General features: G+C 55.6%; 2 protein-coding genes across 2 annotated transcripts in view; both read left to right on the top strand.

Moving 5' to 3' along the window:
* Nucleotides 1–8425: 8425 nt before the first annotated feature.
* Nucleotides 8426–12713, top strand: LOC132505692 (disks large-associated protein 4-like). Its single transcript, XM_060123874.1, has 2 exons — nucleotides 8426–9424; nucleotides 12468–12713. Exons 1-2 carry the CDS (start codon nucleotides 8426–8428, stop codon nucleotides 12711–12713), a joined length of 1245 nt encoding a protein of 414 aa, XP_059979857.1.
* The window catches only part of DLGAP4 (DLG associated protein 4), an 87333-nt gene continuing 79221 nt past the window's right edge, over nucleotides 12609–20720 (top strand). The window contains exons 1-4 of the mRNA XM_060124095.1: nucleotides 12609–12709; nucleotides 15416–15530; nucleotides 18171–18221; nucleotides 20401–20466. Of these exons, the coding sequence (XP_059980078.1) occupies nucleotides 15444–15530; nucleotides 18171–18221; nucleotides 20401–20466 (204 nt within the window). The 5' untranslated portion in view covers nucleotides 12609–12709; nucleotides 15416–15443. The remainder of the gene's footprint in view (nucleotides 12710–15415; nucleotides 15531–18170; nucleotides 18222–20400; nucleotides 20467–20720) is intronic.

Raw genomic sequence — 20720 nt, 5'->3', positions numbered from 1 at the left:
CTCTACTGAGTCCAGGCCCTCTGCTGGGTGCTAGTGACACAGCAGTGACAAAGACAGATCCTGTCCCTGCTATCCCAGGTTCCACTGGCATAAATCTGGGTGATACAGAAGAAAGGGCTGGCAGGTAAGGGGCTGCCTGGGACGGTGGTCAGGGCCGGCTTCTCTGCGGAGGCAGCCTGTGTTGCTGAGATCTGGATGAAGTGAAGGAGGAGACACGTGGTCAGAGGCGGGCAGAACATTTCAGGCAGATGCACCAGTAAGGGCAAAAGCCCCAAGATGGGAGTTAATGATCTGTGTTCAAGGAACAGAAGGGAGGCCCAAGGGAGTAGGGGCAGGAAATAAGGTCGGAAAAGCAAGAAGTAAGAAAAGTAAAAAGATTGGCTTTGAGTCTAGGGCCATGGGAGTTTAGATCGTCTAGGTGAGATCCAATGGGGGCCTGGCCCCGGGCAGGGCAGTGGAGGTGGGGAGAAGTGGTGGGATTGCGGGATATCTTGAAGGTGGAGTTGTTTTTGAAGGATTTGCTGTTGAATGGGATGAGGGGGTGGGGTGAGAGAAAGAGGAGTCAAGTATGATTCCAAGGTTTCTCTTTTTTTTTTTTTGGCCGTGCCACACAGCATGTGGGACCCTAGTTCCCCGACCTGGGATCGAACCTGTACCCCCTGCAGTGGAAGTGCGGGGTCTCAACCACTGGATCACCAGGGAAGTCCCGATTCCAAGGTTTCTGACCTGAGCAAGCAGGAGGATGGATTGGGCCAGACTGTCAGAGGAACAGATCAGGGTGGGTGGGAGATCAGACATTCGATTTTGGACCCATCAGACATCCAGGGCGAGATGTCAAGGAGGCGGTTAGAGATATGAGTCTGGTGTTTGAGACAGAGATTGGGCAGAAGATGTAAATTTTGGAGTTGTCAGATACAGGTGGTGTTTAAAGCCACGAGTCTGGATGCAATCAGCAGGAGAGGGTGTGTAGAAAGAAGCAAGGAGCACCCAGCTCCTCTAGAATTTAGAGGTCAGGGGAAGGGAAGCCAGCAAGAGATAGAGCATGTGTGGCAAGAGAGGTGGGAGGAGAATGGGAGGGTTACCCAGAGATGAAGCCACAGTGTAACACAGCCTGCCTCTCTCTACTTCCACCCCTACCCCAGGTAGCATCAAGGTCCTGGAGGCCCCACAGAGCCCGTCCTTCCCTTCCACACATCATCCCTTCAGAGGCCTAAGGCAGTGCCTCTATCCTCCACGGACTTCTGTTTGGCCAGAATGTTCGGCCGTACCACCCACATCATTGCCAGCCTCTCATCACTCCACTCGCTCTCCCATGTCCCACTCTAGCTGTCTCTCTCTCTCTTAACAGCAGGGCTCAGCATTGAACAGGACTGTCCCCTCCCTTCATTTAGACTCTTTCTCTGTTAATGCGACCTTAGACGAAACCAGCCTTTTGGGTAGCACCAAATTCAGATATAGGTGGGAAATAGTAAGAGATCTGGGCAGGTTAAAGGGAGGGGCTGTCGCATAGCACAGGGATATCAGCTCCGTGCTTTGTGACCACCTGGAGGGGTGGGATAGGGAGGGTGGGAGGGAGGGAGACGCAAGAGGGAAGAGATATGGGAACATATATATATGTATAACTGATTCACTTTGTTATAAAGCAGAAACTAACACACCGTTTTAAAGCAATTATACCCCAATAAAGATGTTAAAAAAAAAAAGGGAGGGGCTGTGAAGAAGGGAAATGGGGCTGGTAATGTCTGAAAAGGGGTTAGATCAGCAAGGGTCTTGATTGCCACACCAAAGAGTTTGGACTGAGGAGGGAAGAGGATCCAGAGAAAGTTCTAGATTAGGGAAATGGCTCAATCAAGTGAGTTTTGCTTTAGGAGGGGCCGTGCTGGGTTGTGTTCTTGACCTTGTCCCTGATTAGCTCTCCCATGCTCACTGGCCAACTCTGGCTCCAGGATGAGCTGGCGTAGGGCAGGGAGGCCCCGCTCTGTGCAGATGGGGGTAGCGGCTGCAGACACAGAGGCTCTGTGGAGCTGGGAGGGCTCTTGGGGAGGCAGCTGCTCAGCTGGTTCCTCCACGTTTCCATGAGGGCAATGAGGCTTATATTAATGAGAGGTAATTACTGGCACCCGGATGGGCCTAAGTATAGCTCAGAGACAAAGGCAGTGCAAGGCAGCCAGCCGCTTCCCCTGCAAGGCTGAGGCCTGCCTATTTTAAGACTTCCCCAAGGTGAGGCTCCTGCCACCGCTGGGTGTCGGGTGACCGAGGGCTTGGCACCCAGAGTTCCAGGAATCCTGACCCAGAGAGCTCAGAGGGAATCGGTGTAGCCAGATGCCCAGACCACCCTCATGCAGACCCTCTACCGCCTAGAGGTGGAAACTGAGAGGGACCAGAGAGCGGGACCGGTCCAAGGTCACAGCAAATACAGAGCAGAGCCAGAGTTTGAATCCCGGTGCAGTTGCATGCACTTTCCGCTAAGCTGTGCAGCATCCTACACTGGACACCTCGGCCTGCCCCCAAGAAGCACAGTGAGGTGAGGACCGGAGCGTGACCATATTTATCAAGCACCTAGAGGCTTTCTGTATGACGTCACAATTCATCCTCATCGTAATCTTGAAAAGTAAAGATCCTCATACCCATGTTAGAGAAGAAGAAACTGAGGCTTAAGAGGAGTAATTAAATCGCCGAATGTCCCGCAGTAAGGAGAGAAAGAAGTAGGACCCAGTTACACCCTGTCTTAGGGTCAGATTCCCCGGGGAAACAGACTCTGAGGTTTGCATGGGAAGTCTCTTGGGAACACCTGTGACAGGAGAGGAGCGCAGGATTGGGCAGGGGGAGGAGTTGAACGGAGATGCAGTTACAACAAAGGCCCTCAGTAAATCCCAGGGGAAGCTCTGGAGCTGGGATGGCTTTTTTTTTTTTTTTTTTTTTTTTGCGGTACGCGTGCCTCTCACTGTAGTGGCCTCTCCCGTTGCGGAGCACAGGCTCCGGACGCACAGGCTCAGCGGCCATGGCTCACGGGCCCAGCCGCTCCGCGGCATGTGGGATCTTCCCGGACCGGGGCACGAACCCGTGTCCCCTGCATCGGCAGGCGGACTCTCAACCACTGCGCCACCAGGGAAGCCCGGGATGGCCCATTTGTTCTGAATTGGACAAGGAGGCCAGACCTTGCGGCTGCACATCAATCAATTACTAGACACAGGCTGCCCCTGGGAAGAAGCGTCACCTTGGGTGAGGCATCTCCCTTTGGCTGAGAGCAAGTCTTAACAGGTACCCGGCTGTGAACTGTCAGCAGCCAGTGCCCTTGGCAGCTGGAGACGCGAGTGCCTCAGTCCTGAAGCGAGGCTGAGGCTGGAGAAGCTGGCAGAAACCAGAGCACACTGGGTCTTTTGGACCTCCACTCTTCACTGAGGCACCTCTTCATGCTGCCCCACCCTCCTCACCCGGCAACACAGCCCCAGCGTGGTCCCCTTCCTTCGCACACCCTCTAGTTCAGGAGGGCCAGTGGGGTTAAGAGTAAAGAGCCCTGGGTTCCAGGCTGGAGCGACCTTGCTGTGAGGCCTCATGCTGTCCCTTCCCCAGGATGACACTCCTGGTCTCGCAGTTCCTTTAGCTCCAGTAGGCCACGTGGCTGGAGCTGAAGTTTAGAGGTCTGCAGAGACTAGCTCCCCAACTGCCTTGAATGCCAGGCTCAGAGTCGAGCGTTCGTCCCAAGAGCCATGGAAAGCCACTGAAGGGAAAGAACACTATTGCTTTGGCGTTTTAGAAATATCACTCCAGCTGCAGTTTGCAAGCTGGATTGTAAGGGTCTTAGAGTGGATGCAGAGAGACCAGGGAGAAGGCTGGTGTGATTTTCCAGGTGAGCGGTGGGAGTGACATAGGCAGAGGCTACAGAGAGGGGATGGCATCAGAAAATATAACTGAGGCAGAATTGCTGTGGCTGTCATAGTTGGGGTTCCTCAGAAGCATGACCAAGATAAAGATTCAAGTGCAAGTACTTTATTTGGGAACAGGCAGCACAGTGTGGGAGGGGGGAGATAAGGCAGCGAAGGGAGGTGGCCAGTGAAAGGAACATTATCAGGCAAGTGATCTCTGTGCGTAACTGGAGCTCCATCCCACTGAGGACTGTAGAGCCCGTTCCTCAGTTGTCCCACCCAAGTGGGGAAGACCTGGGGTATTTATACACAAACTCCCCAACAGTCAGTGGCTGAGAGCTGCAGCCTGATGGCATATGGGGCAGGTGGGTAGGGTGGGTAATTCCCTGGCAGTTCCTGCCAGCCACGTGTGAGCAGAGCACACTCCAGCTGCCACAGAAAGCACCCCCTCCCTCCGGCAGGGATGCACATGGTGACAGTTGGAAGCCAGCCTGTTGGGCACTGCAGTGATGAGGCCACAGGAGATATGGGTGGGGTACCCACAGCCACTGCTGTAGTGACCAATTGGACATGAGGTCTGTATCAGGCTCTCGTTGAAAGACACAGACACCGAACTCAGACTTCAGCAAAAAGTCTCTTAACTCTCATGTCGGAGACGTCAGGCAAGATCTTGACAGAGGACTCAAGGCTGACACTCAGACAAAGATAGCAGCCCTAACAGGAAGGAGGGCACTTCTTTCCCAAGAGTTCAGCCATAATCCCAGGGCCGACTCTCATTGGCTAACAAGGATCCTGTTCCCATCTCTGAGCCAGTCAGTACTCAGGGATGCAGGACTCTAACTGGCCAGGCCTGGGTCCTATGTCTACCCCTGGGGCTCTGGCATAGGACTGGCTCCACCTGGACCACAGGAACTGAGCCTGAATCATTCTCCAGGCACAGTGGGAGCTGTTACGAGGGGAAAGACAAGGAAGGTCAGGAGAGGGAAGAATTCATGGAGGTGCCAAGGTGTCTGGCTTGAGCCCCTACTGAGCGACATTGAAGCATTTTACTGATAGGGGGATACTATGGGCCTTCTCAGAACCCTGGGATGCACCGGCATTTAAGGTGGGGTAGAAGGATAGACACGCAGGGCCCCAGAAGTCAGAGACTGTTTTAACAATGAGGATCCAGTCCCAGGAAGGAAAGCGGAGGTCACCTGTGGTCATTACAGTTTCTAGCTGGTATCTAGAGGTCTCCCTGAGGCTGGCAGCCCCCACTCGCCCTCCTTTAATCCCAGAGGCACCTCCAAGGCAGGGACCTGTCTAACTTCTCCCCCCACAAGCCCAGCAAGGGACCTCATCATCAAGACCACCAGGACTGAGGGCAGGGTTTGTCCCCCAGGGAATGAGGCTGTGCCCGCACTTCACAGTTCACCAAGCACTTTCCTGCCCCCTCCCTCCCTTCCTCCTTTGGCCCCACTTGGCAGTCTGAGGCTCAGGACCCAGGTTCCCATGGTCCTCCTGGGGCAGCTCTGGATTCCTGGGGTCGGGAGTGCCTGGCCTATGAAATTGAAGCCAGCTTCTCCCTGGGAGGGCTGGAGGAGGTGCCCCGGTCTGGGAGGAGAACTGTTGTGTGCACTTCTGGGGCAGGGCTCTGCGGCTATCTTCTGCTTCTTGTGACCAGCCCTCTCCACCTCTGATATTTCTAGGGAGTCAGGCCCCTGCCAAGCCAGCGAGCCAGAGGGCTGAGTTTGCAAACTCTCCTGAGTTTTCAGTATCATTGGCCTTACTTGAGTGGCCATCAAGGACATACTGCTGCACACACAGTTCTCCAGCTGGAGAGCCAAGGAGGCTGGCCTCTGAGTCCAGGGACACTGCAGCCCTGAGGGGATGCAAGGAGGCCAAGAAAAGGCCAGGAGCAGGAGGGATATGCGGGTGGTTTTGCATTTGCCTGAAATTGTCTTCAAGAAGAGGTTTGCCCAGAGGGAGCTGCTGCGGGCTGGAGTGGAGGATACTTGACAGTCTGGGACACTGACGGGGTGGCTGAAGTCTGAGTTACCTATTTCACCTTGGCTAGAACTGCTTCTCTCAGGCTCAGTTTCCCCACCTGTAAAATGGAGATAATGGTCCCCCACCACGCGTGGCTGTTGTAATGAAGATAAAAATGTGAGTCGGCAGACTCCCTCTCCAGGCTGGGGATAAATGCTCTGACAAGTTGCCTGGTGGAAGCAGAGATGCTTCCGATGTGGCTGTTCAGCTACAAGGACCATTGCTAAAATGCTCTGGACTTCAGGATTGGGGTCCCTCAGGCTCCCAGGGTCAGGGAGAGGCTCTGGCAGAGAAGGGGGAGAATTCCAGCCAGTGGACTCTGCAGAAGTCTCAGGGCTTAGGAAGCCTTGGGGCACATTTGGTCATGAAAATGGCTAGGTCCAAGGAAGCAATTCTCAGATCCCAGAGGGTCTTAGGGCCAGCAAGCTCCAGGTGACAATTGCAAGGCAGCTGTGCAGAGGGATAGGAAGAGCTGTGGGTCTCAGCCCTGCCTCAGCTACTGAACCCACTATGTGATCTTGGGTAAGTTCTTCCCCTCAGAGGGCCTCAGTTTCCCCATCTATAAGATGGGGGTTTCACCTAGGCCAGTGTTTTTCATGCAGTGTTTGGTGGGGTCTGGGCTTTGCCTTAAGAGCTGCCCTGTGGGGTGGAAGGGTGTCTCGGACACCTAAACTTATGCTTGGTGTATGAGTTTCCTATTGCTGCTGTAACAAATTACCACAAACTTAGTGGCTTAAAACACACAGATTTATTACCTTACAGTTCTAGAGATCAGAAGCCTAAAGTGGGTCGCAGGGCTGCATTCCTTCTGGAGGCTCTAGGGGAGAATCTGACTCCCTGCCTCTTGCAGCTTCTAAAGGCTGCCCGCATTCCTCGGCTCATGACCCCACGTCACTCTGACCTCTGCTTCTGTCATCACATCTCCCTCTTTGACTCTGACCCTCATGCCTCCCTCTGACAAGGACCCATGTGATTAGGTTGTGCCCCTGCAGAGAATCCAGGAAATCTCCCCATCTCAGGATCCTTAGCCATATCTGCAATGTCCCGTTTAACATGTGAAGTATCATAATCACAGGTTCTGAGGATTAGGCCTGGGCATCTTGGGAGCCATCATTCTGCCTCCCGTACCTGGCTTCAGCCGGAGCCCGTCCACTCTGGCCCAGCCCCTCTGAGATATCCTCTGTCCCCAGTGCCCTTGGCCTCACTTGCTCCGTTCCAGCCGTACCAACTCCTTGCAGCTCCTCAGCGCACCAGGCACACAGGCCGGACCAAGCCTTGGGACTCCTCCAAGCATGACTAGTGGGGTCCAGGGCTAAGAAAGCTTGCTGACCTCCCCCTCTGCCCCATGGTACAGATGGAAAGACCGAGGCCCAGAAAGGAAAGGGACTTACGGAAGTTTGAGACTGGCATTTCCAGGATGGTTCTGGCTGGAAGGCCCATTTTACAATAGAGAAACTGAGGCACAATGGTTCCACCTACTTGTCATCCTGAGGATATGCTCCTGCTACTGACTTGCTGGGAACTCTGTCCCAGGCCAGGTGTCATTGATTCATCCCAGTAGGAAAGGATGGGCTGATGGGCTTGTTGGCCTGTCTGATGGCTGCAGCCCCCAGCCTCTAGCCCAGGGGTCACACTCAGTAGACTTTTGTTGAGGACAGAGTGGGTTTTTACAGAGGGTTTACATTTTGATGTAAGGATTCTTCTGCTAAAATAGAGGTGGGACAGTACTGCCCTCAGACCTGGGTAAGAGGGGCCCCGGCCCCAGGCCCCACTCCTTAGAAGGCCTCTCTGGCCCTCTCTCAATCTTGTTGTTCCCCACGAGGCAAGGAATGTTCAGGGGCCAAGGGAACATGCCCACCCAGAGCCTACATCCCCCTTTCGACCACACTCTGCAGCCTGGGCAGACCCCAGCCTGGAATTCCCTGCCCCAAAGACCCCAGGCCTGCTTCCAGGGCCAGCACAGATCCTCCCATGGTGGCCTACACTGCCAGTGGGACCAGCCCTAGGGCTGAGGGGTGGCTGTTTGGGGGGCATGTGGAGTGAGCTGGGGGTGCACGCATGGGTGGGGCTCCTCGTGGTGAGGAACAGAGTCAGAGACAGGAGGAAAAGGGAGGGCAGGCAGCTTCCCCCTGACCACATGCTGCCGTGGAATTCGGAGGAGACCAAGAAGTCTGAGTGCGAACCTGGCTTTCCAGGTTATTGTGAAAATATGTTCGTCAAGGTAGGAGAGTAGAACATATTTTGTTTAAAGTCTTGCTAGCCTGAGATGTCGCTTTTGTTTATCCGTATGGTATGTGGGTCTCCATTTGTACTCGTGATTCCCGACCCACAATGTTAAGGGCAGGCCAGGAGTCTTCAGAAATCCTCCCAACCTTGAGCTCTGCGGGGGTCTGGCTGACCTTCCCAGCATCCTATCCCCTCCAAATCCAGCTAACGCCTGTCTGTCTTCTCTCCCCAGATTAGCTGCTGCCCGGGAGAGGAGACCCGGGCAACGCGCTAGGGCGACGGCCCCTGCCCCGAGGGCCGGGATCATGAAAGGCCTCGGTGACAGCCGCCCCCGCCACCTGTCCGACAGCCTGGACCCACCACACGAGCCCCTGTTCGCAGGGCCTGATCGCAACCCCTACCTGCTATCGCCCACGGAGGCCTTCGCCCGCGAGGCTCGCTTCCCTGGGCAGAATGCTCTGCCAGGGGACGGGCTTTTCCCGCTCAACAACCAGCTGCCACCACCCAGCAGCACCTTCCCCCGCATCCACTACAACTCCCACTTCGAGGTGCCAGAGGAGAGCCCCTTCCCCAGCCACGCCCAGGCCACCAAGATCAACCGGCTGCCCGCCAACCTCCTGGACCAGTTTGAGAAGCAGCTGCCTATCCACCGCGACGGCTTCAGCACGCTCCAGTTCCCCCGCGGGGAGGCCAAGGCCCGGGGCGAGAGTCCTGGCCGCATCCGCCACCTGGTCCACTCGGTCCAGCGGCTCTTCTTCACCAAGGCGCCCTCCCTGGAGGGCACGGCAGGCAAGGTCGGCGGCAATGGCGGCAAGAAAGGTGGCCTGGAGGACGGCAAGGGCCGGAGGGCCAAGAGCAAGGAGCGGGCCAAGGCCGGGGAGCCCAAGCGGCGCAGCCGTTCCAACATCTCGGGCTGGTGGAGCTCCGACGACAACTTGGATGGTGAGGGTGGCACCTTCCGCAGCGGTGGCCCAGCCTCTGGACTGATGACACTAGGCCGCCAGACAGAACGCAGCCAGCCACGCTATTTCACGCACGCCTACAACACCATCAGTGGGCACATGCTCAGAGCCGCCAAGAACAACACCGCCGAGCTGACCGCCCCGCCACCTCCGCCGGCACCCCCGGCCACCTGCCCCAGCCTTGGGGTGGCCGCGGACACCAACTATGTCAAGCGGGGCTCCTGGTCCACCCTGACCCTCAGCCACGCCCATGAGGTCTGCCAGAAGACCTCAGCCACCTTGGATAAGAGCCTGCTAAAGTCCAAATCCTGCCACCAAGGTCTTGCCTATCATTACCTGCAGGTGGGTCCCTGCCAGGGTCGGGGCGGGGGGAGGGATTGTGGGGAAGGCACCAGTTTGAGGCCCAGCTCTGTCACAGATTGACTTGGAAAGTTGTTTCACTCAGGCCTCTGTTCACTCGCCTAGGAAATGGGTGGCTGGTGGTATCTTGCTAGTAAGAGGATTCCTTCCACTGGTCATGCTCTCAGCAGACATTGATTAGGACCCTTCTGAGACCGGCCCTGAGTAGGGACCAAAACATGTCCCTTCCCTTTAGAAGAAAAATATGGAAGCTGTGCCTTCTATCCCCTCCGAGGACCAATTGCATGGCATTCTGCTTGCCAGCCTCCTGCCTGGTACTGCCCCCAGACTGGGGGCTCCTTGAGGATAGGGACCATATCTGGTGCAGCTCTGTGTCCCCAGGGCCCAAGACAGGGTCTGTCATACAGGAAGTGCTCAAGAAACATGAGAGGAGAGAGGGGTAGATGAACAGATGGACCCTTGAATGGATAGAGTGAGAAATAAATAAGACATAGTCCCGATTATCAGGGTGCTGGGAGAGAAAGACACACGAGCAGACACTCCTGTCAGCATGAGCGGAATGTGATGGAGATGAGCAGGGGGACTGCAGGAGCCCCGAGGCCCTAAATCAGTTTGGGGGACTAGCTTTTTTCTTTCAAACACTAATGTTTATTGAGGCACTTATTATGCACCAAGCCTGCACTCCTGGCAAGTGGCAGAAGGCTCAGAGACATCTCTGCTGCTACACTTGTGCTGGGCCTCTCAAGGGCAGGGTGAGTGGCTGAGAACTGGGTGGCTCCCGGTACCAGAGCCCAAGCTGTGGGTGAAAGTTACAGGAAGTAGATTTCGGTTCACCTGCAGATGGAAGGGGCTGTTTCAGTAGGTAGTGAGTCCCTCATCCCGGAGGGCATGTCAGCACAGGCCTGGCCAGCCTTTGGGAACACATTAGATGCATTTTGTGTGTGTGTGTGTGTGTGTGTGTGTGTGTGTTACGCGGGCCTCTCACTGTAGTGGCCTCTCCCGTTGCGGAGCACAGGCTCCGACGCGCAGGCTCAGTGGCCATGGCTCACGGGCCCAGCCGCTCCACGGCATGTGGGATCTTCCCGGACCGGGGCACGAACCCGTGTCCCCTGCATCGGCAGGCGGACTCTCAACCACTGTGCCACCAGGGAAGCCCCATTAGATGCATTTTGAACCGGATGAACATCGAAGTCTGACCTGAGTTCTTGTCATTCCATATAAAATTCCAAAGACAGTGAGACTATGGGGGGAGGAGGCTATTTTTTTCAATAGGAGGGAAATGAAATCTAGGCAGTATTTTATATATTTAAGGCTTTTGTGGCTCTCAATCTACTTCCTTAGCTTAGAAACATCAGAGGGGGTGGTGTGTGACCTAGCTCCCTCTCAAATGATATGGTTTGGTCTGATCACGTGAAAATGCTTCAGAAACACCGTGAAACGGTGGCCCTGCAGGCCCTGGAGTGGTGCTGCCTGCTTGCTCAACAGGAAGTAGGTGGGTAAGGGCTGGGGAAGCAACAGGATTGACTAGCAAATGGTTTGGGGTAGAATGTGCAGGTCCTGGTGACTGGCTGGGCAGTCAGTTGGGGAGGAGGGTGTTAATGGGAAAGCCGCAGGGGTGGGGACCTGGGATGGGGATCCCAGGCAGGGACCCTCCCTCAGCCGAGAATCAGCCACTGGCATTGTGGGAACTGAGAAGAACATGGCCTCTGTGCAGGCGTGGTGACTGGGGAGTGTGGTGTGCACTTGTGGGCATGGCGAAGAATGGGTGTGCTGTGTACACTGAGAAACATGTGTGCCTGGGTGTCCGCGGTGACATATAGACCCAGTGAAGGTGTGTGCTCTGCATGTGTTGAGGCGGGGACACAGTGAGGAGGGACACGTTGAGATGTTCCGCGGTGCAGTGGTGGCTGGTGTGCACGTGAGGAGGTGTGTACGCTCTGTGTTCACATCGTGCACTCATTGAGGTGTGGGCACATGATGAAGTGGCTGGGGTGCATCCTTGGGGAGAGGGGTGTGTCCTTGGGGAGAGGGTGTGCGGGGAAAGGGTATGCTTGCTCTCTGAGGTGCATGTACATGGCACGGCGTGTTCACCCTGTGCTCGGGCTGAGGTACGTGTGAGTGCTGAGATGAGCGTACTCCATAACGAGGTGAAAATCCACTGTGTGGACACATCGGTGGGTATCAAGTGAACAAGAGGGTAGACAGTGTGTGCTGCCCTGGAGCAGCTGGCAGAGCCTGGCCTCAGAAGGGCAGGGGAGGTCCCCTCAGTTGGTTTCTGCCACTGTAACCACTGAGGACCAGGGCTGCCCTCACAGCTGTGACCTTACCCTTATCACAGCCCCCTTCCACAGATGGGGTCCCTGGAGTTCAGATGGGAACACTGAGCGCTTTCTCCAGCTCACCACATGGCTGCCAGATCCCACAAAATCCTTGTGCTCTCTGTACCTCAGTTTACCCACCTGTAGGATGAGGAATGTTGTTTGGCCCCAAAGACCTCACCTCCGTACTGATGTGCTGGGGTCCCCTGATTCATCCTCCCCCACCATCCTAGGGTCCAGGGACCTCTCTCAAGCCTGCTGTTCATCTGGGCAATGGGATCATGAGCCATCCACTGAGATAGCAGGGGAAGTGATGGGAACACAGGGGTTGCTCAGAAGGGTAGCTGCAGTGGAAGCCGTTGTGAGCATTCTGTCTGGACGGTTTTGCTGGGGCACGCTCAGCCTGGGGTCCACGGAGATCTGAGGCTGGAGAAGGCCACACAGTGAAGCTGCGGCAGAACTGGCTCTGGGACCCAGGTATCCTTCCCAGCCGCGGCTCCGCCCTGCTCGTGGGTGCCTTTAGTGGCAGTACCCCGCACCGAAGGCCGAATTCCCCAGCGAGGGAGCTTCAGGGGCCTGGAGATGGGGGTTCTAGCGTGCAGCTCACTCCCCAGGTGATGAGCCCGAGGCTGGGTGGCCGGCGGCGCGCTGGGGGTGTGCGCTGCCCCCTGAGCCACCCTTGCTGAGGGCTGTCCGCCCGACCCCAGGTGCCCGGAGGCGGTGGCGAATGGACCACCTCGCTGCTGTCCCCGCGCGAGGCGGACTCCACAGGCGAGGGCCCCATCCCGTGCCGGCGAATGCGCAGCGGCAGCTACATCAAGGCCATGGGCGACGAGGACAGTGACGAGTCCGGCGGCAGCCCCAAGCCCTCCCCCAAGACGGCGGCGCGGCGCCAGAGCTACCTGAGGGCCACGCAGCAGTCGCTGGGAGAGCAGAGCAATCCCCGCAGGTGAGCGCACGGTCCCGCCCCCTAGAGTCTCGCCCGCAGGCCAGCCCTGACCCCAGAAGCCCCACCGTGGGAGAGCCTCTCCGAAGTCCAAGTCCCGCCCCAGGAAGCCTCTGCTCACCAGTGAGTCCTGCCCCCTGGGAACCCCGCACCTGAAGCCCTGGTCACCTGTGAGTTCTGCTCCCTAAGGGGACCACTCCCTTAAAGTGAGCCACGCCCGCAGGCTTACCCTGCTCCACTGGGGCACCGCCCACTTGTGAGCGCTCCTCTGGGAAAGCCTCTTTACACTCGTACCGCCCTGGCTCACAGGCAAGCTTTGCCCTCTAGGTGAGCCCCTCACAGGTATGTCCCACCCCTGGGAACCTCGCCTTCCTCCTCTTCAACCGCCCGCCCGGAGATCCCAGCCCCACAGATGAATCCTGCCCTCCAGCCTCAGACCCAGGTGAATCCCCACCCCCAATGATCCAGGCCCCCTAGGTGAACCCTCCTTCCGGTTAGTCCCCTTCCTGAGATCTTCATCCTTAGCTTGGCCCCTGCACTTTGATGACTTGACTCCGGAGAGCCCCGCCATTTGGTGAACCCACCCCATAAGCCCCCCACAGTTAAGTCCTGACCACAGGTGAGCCTTATCCTTTGGTAAATCATAAGGGGAGGCTCTCCGGAGTGATTGGCCCAGGTAAACCCTGCCCACGGGAGCTGCATCCCCAGATAATTTCCACTCGTACAGGGGAACTGCCCTCCGAGACCCTCTTCTTCAGGTTAGAGAACCCTGCCCTTAGTGAGCCCACCCCTTGTGCCGGCACTGCCCAGGGAAGGCCAGAGCCCCCTCTGCCAGTGCCCCTGTAACTGACCCCTGAGTTGAGCTCCGAGATTGGGGATGAGGGAGGATCCAGAAGTGAAAGGGAGATAGACAGCCTTCACCTGTCCCAGCACCCGGCCTGGCATTCCACCAATGGAGCCCCATCCTGTTGCTTTAAGACTGGGAAGGGTTAGTGAAAGCGTGGAAAATGGAACACGTGCACACAGGAAGCAACAAATAACATGTTAGAGAGAGAAGTGAGCCTTTCACATGCAGAAGTCACCGTGGGGATTAGAACAGAAAAGAATGAGTGCAAAACAGGTGAAAGTTGGTATAGGTGATTCAGAACCCGCGGAGGGAGAGAAACAAAAGCAAGTCAGAAACAGACAAAGGACTTGGAAGAGTTAAAGGAAACAAGCTTAGCCCTAGTTCTTCTACTCCTGGGGGCAAGAGCCAGAGCTTCATTGGAGGAGGTAGCCTAGGAGGACTGCAGCAGAGGGAATAGAGCAGGGCAGGTGACAGTAGACTGAGGCAGGGAGTCTCATTGGCTGGGACAGAGGCAGGGAATGGCCTCCAGGTGGGAATTCAGGACACCACCAGCCATTCCTAGGTCTCACCCTCTCTGAGCCTCAGTTTCCCTAGCTTTAAGTGAAGGGGGCTGAGCTAGATGATCTCTAAGACCCCTTCTACTCCTGAGATCCTGCAATTCCTTGAATGACCTGTGGGCATGGAGGTGGGAGAGGTGGGCAGGACCAGGGCCCAGGCCTTGAATGAGAGGGAATTGATAATAGTAGTACAGGCATACCTCAGACCACCGCAATAAAGGGGATAGGGCAATAAAGTGAGTCACACGAAATGTTTTTGTTTTCCAGTGCATGTAAAAGTTGTGTTTACCCTATAGTCTAAGTGTGCAATAACATTATGTCTTTTTAAAAGTACATACCTTAATTTTAAAATGCTTTATTGCTGAAAAATACTAACCGTCACCTGATAACTCCAGGTTGCCACAAACCTTCCATTTGTTAAAAAGAAAAGAAGAGAAAAACAAAATAAACAATATCTGCAGAACGCAGTAAAGTGAAGTGCAATAAAAGGAGTATTCCTGTAGTAACAGTAATGCGGGCCATCTGTCAGCCCTCGCTGCGCTCTGGGCTCTATGCCTGCCCCAGTGCCCTTGAATCTGCGTCACTGAAACCTCCTTACAGCCCCAGCAGGCAGGCACAGTGACATCCCCCACTTTATAGGTGAGGAGACTGAGACTTAAGGGGTGACGACTTGCCCAGGGTCACCCAGTGAGGAAGCTGGATTCCAAGCCAAGTTTGTCTATGTCAAGGCCCTGAGCTATTGGCGGCTTGGACCTTATTTCCAGAGCAGGGGAGTTGGGGAGGGGGAGGCCCAGGGTCAGGTAGATGTGAGAAAGATTGAAGAGCCAGGGCTATGGGGAGAAGTGGTGAGTCTTCAGGGGCCTGGTGGAGGCCACCTGGACATTGTGTCAAAACTGATGACCTTTGGGCGGCCCTGGCCGGAGGTCAAGGCTGTGGGCCTGGACCCATCTCCTCTGTCCAGCCCCTGGAATTGCCCCAGGCCTGCAGAGGAGGGGGCTGTAGAATTGAGCTGGTGTGGCCCACCCCTGGTTTGAAACAGTCAAGAGCAAACTTGTGCTGCCACCTCGCGGTTGCAGTGGGCATGACAGGTGAGGGCCATCGGCACTCTCCGGACTCACAAGGCCTCCAAAGGCTGGGAGCAGCTCTCCCCTTGCTCATCACCCCCCACGCTACCCGGGATGGCAGTGACTTCCATTTTACCCTCTGCCCCTGGATAACCTTGGCCCGTTTCTCCCCCTCTGGGCCTCAGTTTCCCATGCTGAACAAAGGGTGGGCTGAGCCCCATCTGCTCCCCATCCCCACCAGGAGTCTGGACCGCCTGGATTCAGTGGATATGCTGCTGCCCTCCAAGTGTCCGAGCTGGGAGGAGGACTACCACCCCGTCAGCGACAGCCTCAACGACTCCAGTTGCATCAGCCAGGTAAGGGTGGCAGGCAGCCAGAAGGTCAGAGGGCTTGGGAGAGCCCCAACTCCCACCCAGGAAAAGGACAGACGTCCAGGTCCAGCCTCTGTTGAGTGGCCCCCGAATATCTGCCCTGTGCTTCTGTTTGGTCTTTGTTCCTGAAGCTGCCTGTGTGTGTCTCTTCCCCACTGACTGTCCTGTGGCTGGAGAGCAGTCACAGGGCCTCACACTGATGGCCTAAGCTGTGGGCCCAGAGGAAGGGGCCATACCACTGCCTTAGACCCAGGAGCCCTGAGGATAGGGTACTGGAGACCTGGGTTTGAGTCCCAGTCTTGTCACTGACAGTATGAACCCAGGACAAAACACCCCCTCCCTGAGCCTCAGTTTCCTGATTTACCATCGGAGGGTGATAATTCCTATTTCAAAGGGTTGTGAGGAATCAGTGAGATACAAACATAATGTGCTCAGCAAAGGGGGGCTCCCTTGATGGTTAGCATTGGCATCTTGCTGTGTGACTTCGGGCAAGTTGCTTCTCCACTCTGGACCTCCATGTCCCACCTGATCAGTGGAGAGTTGGGCTTCCAGGGCCCAGCCAGCTCTGCCACTAACAGCGGTAAACACGCTGTGCTGTACTATTAATTCTCTCGACCGTCAGCTAGCTCCTTGATCCCTCACAGCCACCCCCAGATATCATCCATATCCCCATTTCATAGATGAGGAAACTGAGGCCCAGATAGGGGTGGGTCACAACAGCTAGGAAGAGGCAAAGCTGGGCAGAGATCTAGGGCTGTCAGACCCAGACCTGGACCTCAGCCCCTACCGTGTTGTGCACAGTACTTTACAGTTTGCAAAGGGATGACTAGTCAAGGCTTGAGGGCTCCCCCCATGGTGTGGATGGGGAGACGAGGCCCAGAGAGGGCAGACATCTGCCAATAGTAGCACAGTGGGGCAGTAGAGGCAGCCAGGTGCAGACCCAGCCACCTCTCTGGGCAGGAACAGGCCCCAGGTCCCGCCGTGTGCAGCCCCACGGCCTGGGCTAACGGACTGCTTAAAACTTTCGGATTCCAGCTCCTTACCACCTCATATTCCTGGCCCGGCCAAGCCCGCCCCAGCCCCCATCCTCAGCACTGTCGTTCCCACGCTCCAAGGAGACTGACCTCAGATGTGGGGAGAGGGAGAGCCCCCCACCCCCGGCCAGGGGACCCTCTGCCCCACCATCCTCATCCAGGCCCCACCAAGTCTCACCTGTGCCGGTGTCCTGTCCTGGACTCCGGGCCTGCCACCCCCAACCTATTCTCAGCGGCCAGAGGGAGCTTGTAAAAGACAGAAGTCAAATCACGTCACCTGCTCCGAAGCCTCCCATGGCTTCCGCCTCACCCTAGTGAAAGCCAGACCTGTGAAGCCCGGCCTGCCTCTCAGATGTGCTCCCCAACTTGCTCTGTCACTCCCTCTGCTCCAGCCACTCTGGCCCCCTTTTGCCCCTCACACACCTCATTCCTGCCCCAGGCCCCCTGCATTTGCTCCTGCCTCTCCCAGGAGCATCTTCTCTCAGATCTTTGCACAGCTGGTTCTTCTCCGTGTCCCAGGTCTTGGCTCAAATGTCACCTCAGAGGGACCTGCCCTATCGCTTGCCTCAGGGGGTCCCCGGGGCCCTGTTTCCTTACTCTGCTTAATTTTCTTGACAGCACTTCTTACTATCTGGAACTATACTTGTTAGTTGATGTCTGTCTCACTCTTAAGACTGGGAGTTCCCTGCAGACGGGGACCTTGCTGTCTTGTCCCCACAGAGTCCCCAGCACATGGCACAGGGCACGTAGGTTTGCTGAATGGATGGCGTCCCTCCCTGTCTCTCCCATCCTGCCTGTTCTCTCATCCCTCAGTCTCCCTGTCGGTCTGTGTCTGTCTCCCTCTGTTTTTCTCTCCCCTCATCCACATTTTTCTCTGATTCTCTCCAGCGTGTCTCATTTCCGTGTTTCTCTCTGGGTCTGTCTGTCTCTCTCACACCCACCGTCTCCATCCCCTGCCCGGCCCTGGCACCTGGAACAATTTTGTCCTTTGGCTACACGAAAAGGTACACGGAATGAGCCAGGCTGGGGACCCCAGCAGGTCTCTCCAACTACGCCCTGCCGAGCCCCAGCTCTCCCCTAGCCCAGGGTCCTCTGAACCCCCAAACCCTCATCCCATGAAGCTTGAGTGACCTGAGCCACCTATGTCACCCCGAAGTCAGAGATGTCCAGTTCTGTCTGTGTCTCTGAGGCCTCAACTCCTGCCAGAAGAAACCCTGCTCCCACCAGTCACTGGACTGTGTAAGCCCTGACCAGGGAAGAGAAGCCTCTGGGCTCTGTCCCTAATCTGTACATCCTGGGAGCTGCCTGCCCAGGTGAGAGGCAGCAGACAGGACATCCATGGTCCCAGAAGCCAACCCAGGAGAAAGACTTACAAACAGCAGATGACAAGTCTTCAACAACACCCAGCCCCAGAAGGAGTGAGCCTCCCACCCCTGGAGGAAGCCAAGACCTCCCAGCAACTGGGCCTCAGCCAGTCTGGGGAGGAGGTTAGACCAGCCAGCCACAAGTTCTCTTGCAGCCAGGCCTGAATACCCAACCCTAGCCCCCAGCCTCGGTCTCCCCATAACCCTCCCCCATCTCTTTCCTGCAGATGTTTGGACAGGCCTCCCTGATCCCCCAGTTGTTTGGCCACGAGCAGCAGGTCAGTATGTTTGCCATTCTCTTGTCCCCCAATCCCAGAGGCCAGGGCTGGGTCTCAGGCACCTCAGTGGTCCTGGCCCCTGAGCCGGGCAGGGGTAAGCAGAGCCAGCACCAGGAAAGCCCCCTCCAGTGAAGATAGTGTCAGGAATCACATTGGTGCCTGGACCTTCCGCTCTTTGGCCCTATCGCTTCACTTCTCTGTGCCTCAGTTTCCTCTTCTCAAAAATGGAAAAGATAAAAAAAAAAATGGAAAAGAATGGGCTAGGATCTATGGATGGGGCAAGAATAACCCCAGGATATTGGCATAACATTGTAAATCAACTATACTTGAATTAAAAAAAGTTTTTTTTAAATAATAACCCCAAGATAAAGGAAGGTATACCCTGAGAGCTTCTAGCTCCCTCCTTCCTCTCATTCCCCAAAGCCTGGGAAAGGCCTGGGGAGACTTTTCCATTTGGACAGATCAGGGGCTGGGGGCATTGGCCTTCACATCCCAGCCACAAGATCCCCTGACTTATCTCCTTTCTTGGGTTCCAGTAAGACCTTTAAGGATGTTAGGGTTCTGGAATGAATGCAGAGACTTTTCAAGCTTACCAAAGGTGGTGAAGACGACGCCAGTCCTGGCACTGTCTACCTGTCCTAAGGGTGCCCCATCCCACGCACACCCATCCTGCCCCTGGAGGTGGTCCTCTCCTCCCTCCCAGGCCCCAGCCCCAAGGCCAGACAGAGAGGCAGGGAAGGTGCTCTGGGCCCAAGTCCTCATTGGGGCCAGGAGTGGCAAGGGACTGATCCAAGGCCACACGGCCTACAGGGCAGAACTGGGACTGGCTCCACATCTCCTGATTCCAGCCACGAATGCCTCATGTGCCTCCCACCTTCATATCATAATTCTTCTTGGGCACATTGTTGCAGAGGGTCTTTGGGGAGCCCACAGTGGGCCAGGTGACCTCTTCCTTCCTTCAACAGCCTCATGATAAGGGTGTGATGTGTTCACATATAAAACCCCCAGGGCAGTTGCCTGCGCATAGTACGTCCTCAATGATATACATACCAACAGCACTAACCAGCTGGCCTCTCCCTGGGAGCTTGGGAGCATCTTAACCGACACTGACAAATCTTTGCACTTGCCCCACAAAGTTGCCTGTAATAACAGGTACAGGTTATCAGGTGCTTAGTTTTCCCAACTCTATTCGAAGCATGTGATTATGAATGATCTCATTTCATCTTGACCACAATCCTGTGAAATCTGGTCTCTAATTAGCCCCCATTTTACAGATGGGGAAACTGAGGCACAGAGCAGTTAAGTGACTTGCCCATATTCCTCTTGTGAGAAAATGATGGAGCCGGGAATGAAACTCTGGCAGTCTAGCTCCAGAGGTGGGCCATTACCGTGCAATCCCTAATCAAGACCTCATTGCCTTTGGCAATCACAGGGACCTCTCAATACACCTCAGGCTGCAGCTTTGGAGGATAAACACCTATCTCTTTAATACCCTATCCAAGTGAATTTTGGGTATGTCACATGGACTACGTTTTAATTTATCAGTGCTGTCTGATAGAATTTTCTGTGATGATTGGAAGCGTTCTATCATCCATGCTGTCCAATGAGGTAACATGAGCAAGTGAAATGTGGCTTGTGTGAGTAAGGAACTGAATTTTGTTTACTTTAATTAATTTAAACCTAAATAGCCACGCATGGTTGGTTGCTACCATATTGAACAGAGCAAATTTAGGCCTTTCCAAACATATACTCCAAATTGGGTGATGATCAGGAATTCCCTGGCAGGCCAGTGTTCAGGACTCCGCGCTCTCACTGCCGAGGGCCCGGGTTCAATCCCTGGTCGGGGAACCAAGATACCACAGGCTGTGCGGTGCAGCCAGAAAAAAAATTGGGTGATGATCCATCCAGTCGTTTTCCCTGATGCAGTGGCAGACGAGTCCACAGGCATTCTAGTCCATTTAGATAGGGAAACACTGACCCAGAGAACAGTGCTGGCCCGCCTGAGGTCACACAGCCAGGTCCAGGGCACACTGGCCCCAGATCCAGCTTCATCTTTTCCTCCACATGGTGTTCAGTCAACTTTTGCCCCCTCCCGTGTAGCCCAGGTGTCTTCCCGGACCCCCACCCAGTGTCCATCTTTAGCCAGCTGACACCTCAGCTTATACTCTGTGATCCCCAGGTACCAAGATGGCCTGAGACATGGGTCAGACAGACCCTTCCAGAACCATTGGAGAGTGTATGTATGGTGAGCCCCCTCTGCACTCACACCCCCAGCTGCCGCTTTGTAGGATCTTGTTTCTAGAGGGACACTTAGAAACCATCCAGATGAGGTTGAACTAGATGTGAGATGGCAAATAGCATATATACCTCCGTTCCCCATACTGACCATGGCAGGTGTGACTAATCAGTCCTCACTGCCACTACCCTCATTCCAGTATTATTTTCCCTCACCAGACTATTGCATCAGCTTCATCTCTGGCCTCTGCCTCCATTCCAGAC

The sequence above is a fragment of the Lagenorhynchus albirostris genome, chromosome 15 (genome assembly GCF_949774975.1).
Source record: "Lagenorhynchus albirostris chromosome 15, mLagAlb1.1, whole genome shotgun sequence".
Lineage (NCBI taxonomy): Eukaryota > Metazoa > Chordata > Mammalia > Artiodactyla > Delphinidae > Lagenorhynchus > Lagenorhynchus albirostris.
Note: the sequence above shows the minus strand (reverse complement) of the source record. Positions and strands in the feature narration are given on the sequence as shown.